Here is a 12,133-nt window from a genome sequence, read left to right on the forward strand (position 1 = left end):
CGAGGGATGGTCCCACCTGGAGGGGCTATGATGGGGGCAGGACAGGCTCTTACCTGGCTCTGGGATGTGTTGGTCACTCCCCACACCGTGGTGACCACGGAGAGGGAGCCGGGAGGCTGGTTGGTGTTCTGCTGCCAGGGGACAGGGTCGTAGGGGAATGACCCATCACTGCAAAGGGAGACAGAGGGGTTCTCAGGGGCTGTGGACACTGGGCAGGCCAGGGCGTGCCCACCACCCGCCATGCTCTGCGGCTCCCAGCCAAGCCTGGCAGTTCTGCATCCCGAAGGCCTGGCACGGAGGCTGGTGCACGACAGGTGTATCTCAAATGATGACAGACTGCCAGGGTGGCCACCTCTCCTGCCACCCCAGCACCGAAGAGGTGCCGCCCCCAGGCTGTCTGTCTCACCCGAGCCTGAAGTCCACAGGCCACACCACGGAGGAGGAAGACAGAGACCCGCAGGCTGACTCTCAGCGCCTCCTGCAGCCACGCTCGGCCCTCAGGGGCTGTCTAGAACCACCTCTTGCTCCCCTGCACCAGCTTCCCCTGGGAACTTCCCGGGCCCTTCTCAGAAAAGGCCAGAAGGCCCCAGGCTGAGTGCTGGCTCTTCCCCTTCCTCCCGGGCCCTCGTGGGGGGCTGCCTGCCCAGGCGGCCCACGTGGCCGTTGGAAGGCGCTTCCTCTGTCACTTTCTTCCCACTCCAGACCACAGGTCTCAGCCACCTCTCCCACCGCCTCTGTGCACACCCGCCACGCTAAGCGCTCCAGCACCTGAGACCTGGGCACAGTCAGAGGTTTACAATTGCCCCCATGTTACCAGGCAAAGTCCAAATGGACACTGCGAAATGACCTACCCTGACCACGTCCCACCGGGCTTCCCGCCTTGGCTCCCTCCATCCCGGAACACCCCCCCTGCTGTTCCCATGTCTTCCCAGTCACCTCACTAGGCCCAGCAGGACCCACCTTGTTTGGTGACATCTCTCGAGGAACCCCCAAACACCAGAAGCCAGGACCTAACCTCAGGCCCTGTCCTACACACAGTAAGTGCTCAATAGTGGCTTCCTTTTATCAGCGGCCGTGGTGCAAGCGGAGAGTGAGGCCCAGCAGACCCAGAGAGAGGGCTGGCAGGGTCCCAGCCCCGGGGGTGCCAGGCTGGGCTGCCTCGTCCCTCAGCGACTCCTGCACCGACGCTCTGGCACCTTGCACACAAGATGCATGGCCCCGGGAAGGACAAAAGGCAGAGCACTCAATTGGGGTCCCACCTCGGCCCACGGCATTCCGGCGGGAACGAGGCCTGCAAGGTGGCACTACTGGGTACGTGGGGGGAGCAGCTCTGGAGGAGGGTGGCATGGCCGAGGGCATCTCATGCCTCCGTCTGGCTTGTGTCTTCAGAAAGTCAGCAGAAGACAAAGACCTTCACTCACACCCAGAGGTCAGGACTTCCAGGAGGGCTGCTGGGGGTCTTGCACCTGCTCCTGGCCAGGTGGAGCCCTTGGCAGTGTGGGTGGAGTCGGGTGGGCACCCTGCAGAGGTCCTTGGGCTGAAGGGCAGGACCGTGTCACTGTGTCCATGCTTGCTCTTCCCTTGCCTGGCCCGGGCTTCCTTCTTGTCTCTGCTCACCAGTCATTCCCTGGCAGGCCTGTCCCGGCCTCCTGGTGTGAGAGCAACCCCACTCCATCCCCTCTCCTCTTGCCCTGCCTCTTTCGGTAGCCTGGGTCCAAGTGCTGGTCCTGACCCTTCCTGGCTCAGGGACCTGGTGCACGTTTCCGAGCCCGATGCATTCCGCATCCTCATCTGTAAAAGTGGGCCTGAGAATGGCGCCCTCCGCCACCCTCACCCACTCAGTGTTTTCCAGATGCTGGTCATGAAACACGAGCGGGTCATGACATCAAACAGGGCTGGGGAAAAAGAGGGACCAACACAGCAATCGAGCGAGGTCATTGGTAAGCCTGAATGCTGTCCTTGACCTTATGTCTTGGTTTCAGTCAGTCTAGATGCGCCCTCCCAGGGCAGGTCAGGGTGTGACGTGCACGTTCACTGTGGGTCAGGTGGGCTCGAACAGCACAGGCCTTGGCCGTGCGCCCGAGGTGAGTCAGAGGAGAATGCAGACGGAGGCTTTCTGAGCTGGAAAGTGACCCAGACTCAGGCGTACTCATGACTCCCGGGGAAAACAGCGGGTTGAGAATGGGGAGAGGAGCTGCTATCAGGGACCAGCCCTCCTGCTCCCTGCTGGCCAGACACCCACCGTAGGGGTCCTCGGAGAGGGGCCGAGGCCCAGAGGCACAGGCCAAAGGGGACAGACAGCTCACAGTACACACACCTGGGGGTGCCGAGGGGGACCCAGAGAACCCAGGCGGGAGGAGAAGCACGGGAAAGTGAGCAAGGCGCCCGCTCCTCAGTGCGGCCGGGCGGGAAGAACCTCTGCTCTCCAGGCCGAGGTCCCCGGCCTTTGCGGCTGCCTGCTGGGAAGTACCCCCCTCCTCTGTCCATATCTGGCTGCCATTCAGAGGGCGGCCAGAGCACCTGGGATCCGAGAGCCCCACTCTTGGTAATCCTGCCCACGACAACGAGGAAGCCGGTGGACACCCTCTCATGCGGGGCCTCCGTCCTGGGTGTGGTTGGATGGAACTCAGGACCCCCAGCCACTGCCCAGGTCTGTCCTCTCTCCCTCCAGGTCTCCTGCCCCACAAGCTCCACCCGCGGGCAGGCTGACGTCCGCCATGGCACCTGCAGGTTGAGGAAGTGAAGCCGGGCGAGCCCCAGAGGCCAGCAGCTGCTGCCTCACCACCTCAGCGGGGAGGCCCCTGCTCACCAGGATCCTTCACAGGCCCACAAACAGCTCCGACTGCCTGCCTGCCGCTCCGTGGGTGGGCCTTGTGGGCGGAAACCGGCTCCTTCCTGTTTCGCCCCCTCTACCCCAAACTCGGTGAGAAGCAAACTTAGCCCATGTTCCCAAACTGGGCATTCCGCCGTCTGGCTGATAGGCTCCCCCAGAGCCCAGGCGCACACCAGTGGGCAAGCATGTGTATGAGGGACACGTATGTGTGCATACGCACGAGCCCCGCTGGCAGGCTGCAGTGCACACCGGGGGAGGAGACGGGCACACACACAGGGGTGGTCTCGGGGACTCACTCGCCTCCACTTGCACCTGCTGCAGAAGCAGAAGTGGCAGCCGCACCAACACGGCTGTGACTCATCTCCTGGGCAGACAGCTCCTGCTGTCACAGCGAAGACTCTCGCCCCCACAGGCGCGGCACTCAGCCCTGCCGATGCCATTGCCCAGACATCACCACTGGGGCTTGCCCAGTCCCTGTGCCCAAGGATCAGGGACAAGCCAGGCTCCTGGGCCCTACAGGATGAGAGGGGGCCCAGGGTGACAAAGATAAGACCTGTGTGTGTGTGTGTGTTTGTGTGTGTGTGTGTGTATGGATGTCCCGAGGCTTCTTTCCTCCCTCTGGCAAGTCCTATTTCACCAGCAGATATGCCCAGCCCAGGCCAGAGGTCCTTGGCCTTTTCCCGCTGCCCACTGGGCAGAGGGAGGCCTGAGCCCCCAGGATCTGAGAACCCCACACCTAGTAATCCTGCCCAGCTCTGCACATCCTTGATCCAGCCAGACCCGGCCTCATGTCTGAGCTGCCCCAGCCACAGCCCTGCAGCCAGAACTGCCTCAAATCCCGTTCCTCCTGCAGAGGCACCTGTGCCAGGAGCCGCGTGCAATCTCAGCGGTGTTCCCCTGCCAAGCGCCTTCTAACACAGGGGGCAGCTAGCTGCTTTCCCACCTCTGTACCTCTTCCCAGCTGGATGCGTCGTCCCCACCCTGAGAAATGCCACTCATCCTCTCCAGGCTCCTCCTCCAAAGGCCACTTTCTTCAGGAAGCCCTGGCCATGTCCACTCACTCCTCCTGCTTTTGGGGTCTGCACGAGCCCCCCTGTCCAGGAGCCCGAGTTCTGGGGCTCCCTGTTCCTGGCAAGATGCCTTCCCACCCGCACAGGATTGAGGAGCCCTTGCTAATCAAAATGCCAGAGAGAAACAGCACCGACCGTGTTCATCCTCTGAGGGCAGCCGGGAATGAACGAAAGCGTTCGTGCATTAAGTCTGACTGCTGACCACCTACACGTGCTTGTGGCCAGAGGTACCTGCACCCAGGAAGTGGGTGGTCCTGCCCTCCAGAAAGAGGGACAGAGGGAGGTGAACGAAGCCACTACTCTCTCTGTGCCTCAGTGTCACCTGTAAAATGGGGATGGTAACTGCCCCTCCCTCCAGAGGTTGTCATGGGGATTAAGCGAGCCCACATGTGTAAGGCAAAATGACTGACTCCAGCACATCTCGGCACCCCAAAACCGTTGGCTGCGGTTATTGTTGCTCTTGTTATGATGTATGTAGTGGCTTCTACATGCAGAGACAATGTGAAGTGACTTTCACTTAGAACTTGTTTAATTCCTTTAAGGGAGCTCAACGGAAGCATCTTTTAGGAGCAGAGGGTCCCTGGGTTCCAGAGCTCAAGGGCCAGGGCGCAGCGGGCCCGCCCATCCCTCCATCTGAGGGGGCTTAGGATCCAGTAGGCAGAGCTGCCCCTACAAAGATGGCTACAATGCAAGGAGGCACGTGCAGCGAGGATGACCGAGAACGGGACAGCTTCGGGGGGCTTCCCGGGGCGTCATCTTTGGGGAGGCCCCCGCATGAAGGGACAGAGGATATGTAAAGTTTGGCCTCAAAGACAGGCTGCAGAGAAAGCCCAAACAGTGTCCCAGGACAACAACACTTTCTACATCACATCACTAGCTTTGGCCTCAACTCAGTTTACGGGCAAATGTTCAAGGGCTCTGACTTAACATTTTTGAGGTTAACATTCAAATGGCACAGGGAGGCCTTGCAGGACAGTTCTTACCCATCTGGGCTCTGAACTTAACTTTTTGGGGAGTTTTGGCTTTGGTACTGGTGATTTCTATGATCTGGGGCATGTTACTTAAGTCAGTTTCAACTTTCTCATCTGTAAAATGGGACTAACACTCTCCTAGGATGAATCATACAAATACAGGTAAAGTTTAACACAGTGCCTGGCAGACAGCCCCTGTTCAACTGTACATTTTTCTCTCCCTTTCTCCAGCCTGACTGCCCTGTAAGTACCCATATTCACTTGATGATACACTGAAGGTGCTTGCAAGTTTTGCAAATATGCTACCCATGGGAGGAGGCGTTATTATCATTCCTGACTGTTGGACATATCTTCCATGCCTCTGAGGCTTTCCTTCGTGTTCCTCCGTCTTCCCTTTTCTATCTCGTGCACTCCTACTTCTACTTCAAAGCCCAGCCTGGATACTCCCTTTTGTGACTCTCCTAAACAGGACCAAGGGAATTTTCCTGGTTCCCTCAGCACCTTTTTCATATATATTATAAAGAGCTCTTCACACTGCAGTTAGAGTAGATGGCTCATAGGTGTGTTTGCCAGCTCCATGGGCAGTGACTGGTGTTTGCTAAATGTGGGAAATGAGTCAAGCCCAGGAAGAGGGAGGGATGGGTACCTCCCGTGGCAGTGTCTGCAGGAGGGAAGAGGAGGAGGGCTGAGTTATTTCTTCCCCTGCACTTCTAACAGCCACTTTATTTGGGAGAAATAACGAATTCCGATTAAGGGCATTGTCAGACCCTAATGAATTTCCCCGATCCAGCTCTACTGGCCCCGTCTCTGTGCGAGGCTGTAGTGTTATCACTAATGAAACACAAGGCAGTGAGGAGCCAAAGCCCCCGCCCGCTTTAATTTAGGGGAACCATTAACAGCGCTCTCCATCATCACAATTACTGGGGCTTCTTTCCTCCCTGCGGTGAAGCTGAGAGGAACTTGTGCAGCTAACTGCATATTGGAGGGCCCTAAATTTTTTTGAATAGGAAGGAGGAAAGGAAAAGATCCGTGCATTTTGGCAACCTGGAACTGATGAAGCAGGATTTATGAGTCCTTCAATCTCCCTTTCACTTACTGTTTCTTTCTTTTTTTTTTTTAATTTTCTGGGGGCAAGAAGAAGGGTTAATTACAAACTGAGCTTTTAGGTAGGTGTGCAAACAGCTAAAAATGAAAGTGGTGAAGGTGGTGTGATATGACCAAGGGAATTAGACCCCTTCTTTGTTAGCTGACCATGAATGACCACATTAGAGTCGATGTCACCAGGCTGGGGTTGGGAGAATAACAACTAGTTCAGTGGGCTCCCTGTGTGCCTGCCTGGTGACGAGCATGTAGATCTTGTGCTGCTGCTTTTTCACTTCTATAGATGAGGAAACTGAGGCACAGAGAGGTTATGGAACTGCTCCAAAGTCACCCAGCTAGAAGATGGCAGAGCTGAAAGTCGATGCCCGGCAGCCTGACTCCTGGGCCTATGCCCCAACCTGCTGCAGTGGGGAGCACCAGCACCCTGCCCCGGTCCAGGGGAGCACCAGTGCTCTGCCCAGGTTCAAGGGGAGCACCAGTGCCCTGCCCAGGTTCAAGGGGAGCACCAGCACTCCGCCCCGGTCCAGGGGAGCACCAGTGCCCTGCGCAGGTTCAAGGGGAGCACCAGCACTCCGCCCCGGTCCAGGGGAGCACCAGTGCCCTGCGCAGGTTCAAGGGGAGCACCAGCACGCTGCCCAGGTTCAAGGGGAGCACTATAGTGCCCTGCGCAGGTTCAAGGGGAGCACTACAGTGTCCTGCTCAGGTTCAAGGGGAGCACTAGTGTCCTGCCCAGGTTCAACGGGAGCACCAGGGTCCTGCCCAGGAGCCTCTCCTCTGGGGGTCACCTGGAAGAGGTGGCACCCTTCAGCTGGAAGAGGTGGCACCCTTCAGCCTCAGAGTCTTCCCCAGCAATTTCGGGCTTTGATTGTAATCAAATTAAGAGTGAAACAAGATTTATTAGGCTTTTAATTACCTTTGCAGCACTGATTTGCATACGAACAATGTGTCAATCACAAATGGCGTTTTTAACCACTCATTAAAAATCCCGGAGCAAAAGGCAGAAATGCTTGCTGGCGTCAAGTCCGGGTCACAGTGCAGGGGCTGGGAGGGGTCCTGCTGCCTGGTCGCAGGCCGGAGGCCCTCCTGCCCTGGGCTGGCCTCTCCAGGCTGCCCTTCCCCTGGGCAGGGCTCTGCACCTCCGACAGCTCCATGGTCAGGACCAAACAGGGAGCGAGTCCAAACGCTGCTTCCCAAACCCTAAGGCTCTACCCAAGCCTGTGGGTACTCAAGCTTCTTCCTGGCCACCGGCACCCTCAGGGCCGCCTCGGGCCGCAGTGACCTGACCTTTTCTGACACCTCCTCAGGGTGGGCCTCGCCTGGAGGCACTGGCCCCAACCACAGCCTGGTGCTGCGGCGCCCACTCTGCCCTCTGTGGCCTGTAACGGGCGTGACTGCAGGACCTGAGCTACAGAAACCCAAGTCACAGAGTCCCCAAAACAGCCTGGTTGTCCAAGCTTCCGGGCATTCCTCACCCTCTCCTGCCCGCTTGTCCTGAGAGCCCTCAAGCGGGACCTGAATCTTCAAACAGCCAGGACCTCCTAGCACCAAATCCTGAACATCCCAGCCCCACGCTCACCCGGCCCACCAGCTCCTTATGAAAAGGCAAAAGGAGCTTGCTTCCTCCTCGCCACTCGGTACAGCGTGGAGGAGGATGGTCAGAACCGGCGCTGAGCTTCCCTGTGAAAGTGCAGTTCACCCTGAACAGCCTGGGCTTGGACTGCGCGGGTCCACTGACAGGGATTTTTCAACCGACCCGCGCAGTCCAAGCCCGCGTGATGCAGGCTGCCCCCGAGCAGCCTCTCGACGGTCAGCCTGGCCACCTTCCTCCTCCTGAACCTCGAGGCCAAGCCTGCCTACCACCCCAGCAGCCCCTGGCCCAGCCTGGGGACACTGCCCTCTCACCTGTGCGACAGAGTGGGTTTCATGGAGCTCATGGAGTTGAGGGGGGGCTGCATGGGGAGTTTCCCGGGGGGGTCGCTCTGGCGGCTCTTCTGATGTCGCAGCAGCAGCAGGCGGCCGAGCTCCTCGCACCAGGAGGACAGCAGGGCTGCAAGGACAGAGAGGACGATTAGTGTCACCTCGGCCACCACCGTGACGTGCCCGCCCCACCTCGCTCTCCCAGTGTTAGCAACGCTCCCCACTTTTGTGTGACACCAGGAGGGTCACTAAGACTGCACAGGAGGCCTCAGTGTTCTCACCTGTGAAGTGGGACTAACACCCCCCTGAAAAGCTTCTGTGGCTGTAGGAGCAGCTCAGAGGGGGGCCGATTTCAATGGCAAAGAAGAGCGGCAAGATGGTGGAGGGGACGGCAGAGACGATGCCAAGGGGAGACCAGGGGGAGCCAAACAGCACGGCCAGCCGCCCCCAGGCGTCTCAGTGAAGCCCACACCACAGGCTGAAACAAAGCCCAGAGCCTTCCTGGAGCCTGCGGACAAGCCCAGGAGCGCCTGCACCATTCTCCACGGAACCCCTCCCGACCATGGGCTCCCCTGAGCAGGTGTGCGCACAGCTTCGGTCACAGCTGAGACTGGCCCTGCGCTGCTGGCACAAGGCTGGAGAAGAGAGAGGACTCCCAGGCCAGAGGGCTGCCCAGGGGTGGGGTGGGGTGGGAGCTAAGCCAGAGTCTCCCAAGGGCACCAGAGGCAGGAACGCCTGGGAAGCCTCCACATCCAGCCTTAGAGACGCCTTGAAAACCAAGAGCAAAGCAGCTCTAATTAACAGGGTAGGAAAGTGCCCATTTTCTTTCATCCGTCACTGTCCCATGTGGCCACCAGGGGCCAAAAGCACCCTCAAGGTCAGCATGTCTGGTCAGTCTTTCCAAAGTGCAAGAGCGAGCCGAGGTTTGGGGAGGGAGTGAGGAGTCAGGAGGGCTCGGCGGTCATCAGTTTGCTGTGTGACCTGAAGGAGCTGGCAGACCCTCTCTGGGCCTGTTTGCTTGCAGGGGAGAGGAGTGATGACTCTTGCCCTGATTTCCTCCCAGGGCTGTGGTGAGGAGCAGATGGGGGAACTGCTGAGACTGTGCAGAAGCCAATGGGAGGGCGGGGGGACCACACTCTGGCCATGCCCCACTACTGCCACGAGCACTTCACTCAGACTGGTCTGATAGCTCTGGATAGAGTCAACCAGGCCAGGTGGCCAGGGACCTTTTGAACCAGGACTGCTTCAGCCAGTTGGCTGGACAGAGTCCACTCCCTCATTTCCAGGGTCTCCCATCCGAACGCTGTGCAACATGCTTCTGTGGCCTTCCCTCGAATGCCCCGCATGACCCAGGATGTCAGCTACTATCCCCATTCTACAGACGAGACGGCTGAGGCTCAGGCAGGCGAAGTCACTCGCTCCAGCAACCGGCGAGGGCCAGGCACACAGTTGGTGCCCCTGCCCCAGTGACAGAGTCTAACATGGGGCCAGAATGTGGGGAGCAGAGAAAACCCTTCAAAAGGCAAACACCAAGCAGCATGGCCTCCAGCCCCTCGGACGGCATCGCGGGCCTCGGCGGAGCCCACCCTTTCCCATGTTCAGCCGGCGCTGGGGAAAGACGCCCAGAGTGACTGGGCAGCTGCCACTTCAAACCGCTCAGAACCTGAAGAGGGTCCCCATCAGCAGGGCTGGGAACCATCTGAGACCTGCCAGGCTCTGGCCTTGCCTGTGGCCCAGGCAAGCTCTATCAGGAGTGGGGAGCAAACGGGCCCAGCATTTGGGGAGCAGTGGGCAGGGACCAGGAGGCGGTTTTAGGGCCAGCAGAAGCACTCTGCCCATCCAGTCCTGCTGTGAGCTGCCAGGGAGAGAGGTGCTATGTCCCCATGGGCAGGCTGGGGCCCAAGGTCAAGGGAAGGGCAGTGGTTCTTACAGGGAATGGGGCAGAAAGGCGAGGCATCCCACCAGGGCTGCTGGGTATATCTTCTCAGCTGTGTGGGGCACATACATGCCCGTGGGGGCCACAATCCAGCGTGTGCCCCCTCCCAGTAGAGTACTTGCTCCAGGCTGGGGTGCCAATGGGCCAGCTATGTCTTAAAAACTGTGTCCTGCCCCTTCTTGTGGGGCTCACCTTGCCACCACTGCACAGGGAGGAGAGGGCTGGAGAGAAGTCCCCTCCCTAGCCAGTGTCTGCTCAGAAACCGAGGCAAAACGCCTCTAGAGTGGGCGCCCAGCGCACGGCTGCTGCAGCTGGGGGGAGCAGCTATTCACAAACAGAAATGAATTTCTAGATTGCGCCATTCTTCTCCCAGGCCCCTAGTTACTGCTTCTTTGTGCGGGGGGCACTGGGCATCTGGAAACTCATTTGCACGCCAAGCACGAGGCCCTGGATCACAGCGATGCAGGGACTGCTCGGCTGCCAGCACAAAGGACGGCACAGATGGTGCGCCCGCTGCCCGCCCTGCCCTCCCGCCCTCCCAGCCCTCGCTCCTCCTGGGGGCCACCGAGCCGGAGCCGTGCAGGAGGCGTTCAGAGCTTTCCTCCAATGACACCGGCCACCCTCCCGCTTGGTCAAGGACCGCCCTCATCTTCCTACCGCTAATGGAGTGTTTTCCTTAAAGGGGAGAAAATGCAGGGAGGCGGGTGGCGTGGTCGGGCTTAGGATGCTGTGACAGATGGGGTGTGTGCATCAGGCAGCCAGTCAGTGCACAACACAGATGCCAGGGCAGCCACGTTCCTGCAACTAAGCGGGACAAGATGGGGAGCGAGGCCTCACCCCTGGGCCTGAGCACAGAGGCCCCCGGGCAGACACGCGGCGGGGAGACGCATCCGGGAGGGGAGAGGCGCGCAGATGGACCCAGTGCATGCTGTCATCACGGCTTAAACCAACACAGGCTGTTCCGAGGCAAATGCTAGTGAATGACAGCGTGTGGGAATCTGAAGCCAGACAGGGAGTCTGGGTGCTGTCAGAGCCAGCAGGACCGGCAGACAGAGGCAGGTAGAGATGACACACACAGACAGACAGGCAGGGGGGTGGGTGTCCAGGGCTCCGGGAGTGTGTCTGCATGTGCCCGGGACCTGGCTGTCCTGCGTGTCTCTGCTCTGGGCACTTGCTGGACTGGGGAGGAGTCCCGAGCACGAAGAGTCCCGGGGTGGGGAGGGCGGTGGGCAGGCCTGGTGCGGTGTGCACAGAGCACACCAGTCACGGGAAGAATTTCAGGGAGACACTGGCCGTGCAGGCAGGGTCAGGAGTGTCCCTCCGACTGCGCGGGGAGCCACCATTCCCTCATCCTGTGAGCGCCACCACTGAGAACTACGTGACCTCGGGCAACTTACAGAAGCGCTCTGGGCTTCAGTTTTTTGATCTGTTAAATGGGCACAACACGCATGCACACTCCTTAAGGCAGCGGTTCTCAACCTGTGGGTCGCGACCCCTTTGGAGGTCGAACGACCCTTTCACAGGGGTCGCCTAAGACCATCCTGCATATCAGATATTTACATTACGATTCATAACAGTAGCAACATTACAGTTATGAAGTAGCAACGAAAATAATTTTATGGTTGGGTCACAACATGAGGAACTGTATTTAAAGGGCCAGAAGGTTGAGAACCACTGCCTTAAGGTTATTCTGCCGCCTGAAGGACACTAACACGCATCACGTGGTTAAAGCCGTGTCTGGTGCGTGGTGAGCACAGTCCTCGCAAGCGCTGCGCGAGGTCTCCGAGAGCAGAGGGCACATGTGCGTATGTGCTGTTCTCCGCAGGCAGCAAGGTGCCTGTGACTGAGAGGAAGCCATCCCAGGCCCCTTCAGAAGGTGTCAAAGAAGCCCCGAGGGACACCAGTGCCACAGCACCCAGGAGAGGGAGGGGAGGGGAGGGGACCACAGAGGGCAGGCCGTGGGCAGCAGGGCTAAGAGCCCAGGCTCTGGAGTCCCACAGACGGGACTTGGAAGTTGTGTCCCGCCACTCAAGCGGCTTCACCATGTGGCGCTGCGAGTTCCCCATCTGTGAAATGGGCTGAACAGAAGCTGCCTGCCTCAGCGAGTGCACCTGAGCCGAAATGACTGCTGTCAACCAACCGCAGGGGTGTCCGAGAACGGGAGGGAGCGTGGGCAGAGACCACGGCAGCCCCAGAAAAGCAGCCCCTCAATCCAACACCCACCGCCATACCATGTAACACCAGGAAAGCTGGGAGGCACCGCCTCTGGGATGGATCTGCAAGACCTGATCCCAGCTCTGTCTCT

The 12,133-nt window shown here is 59.2% G+C and overlaps 1 protein-coding gene across 12 annotated transcripts in view; it reads right to left on the reverse strand.

Annotated features, from left to right (window-relative positions):
- ZMIZ1 (zinc finger MIZ-type containing 1) overlaps positions 1-12,133 on the reverse strand; it is a 218,695-nt gene that overhangs the window by 24,286 nt on the left and 182,276 nt on the right. For all 12 annotated transcript variants that reach the window (XM_059662233.1, XM_059662232.1, XM_059662238.1 and 9 more), the window contains 2 exons: positions 7,878-8,022; positions 54-168 (listed from right to left, as the gene is read on the reverse strand). In XM_059662233.1, coding sequence (XP_059518216.1) covers positions 54-168; positions 7,878-8,022 — 260 coding nt within the window. The remainder of the gene's footprint in view (positions 1-53; positions 169-7,877; positions 8,023-12,133) is intronic.

The sequence above is a fragment of the Myotis daubentonii genome, chromosome 13 (assembly GCF_963259705.1).
Source record: "Myotis daubentonii chromosome 13, mMyoDau2.1, whole genome shotgun sequence".
NCBI lineage: Eukaryota > Metazoa > Chordata > Mammalia > Chiroptera > Vespertilionidae > Myotis > Myotis daubentonii.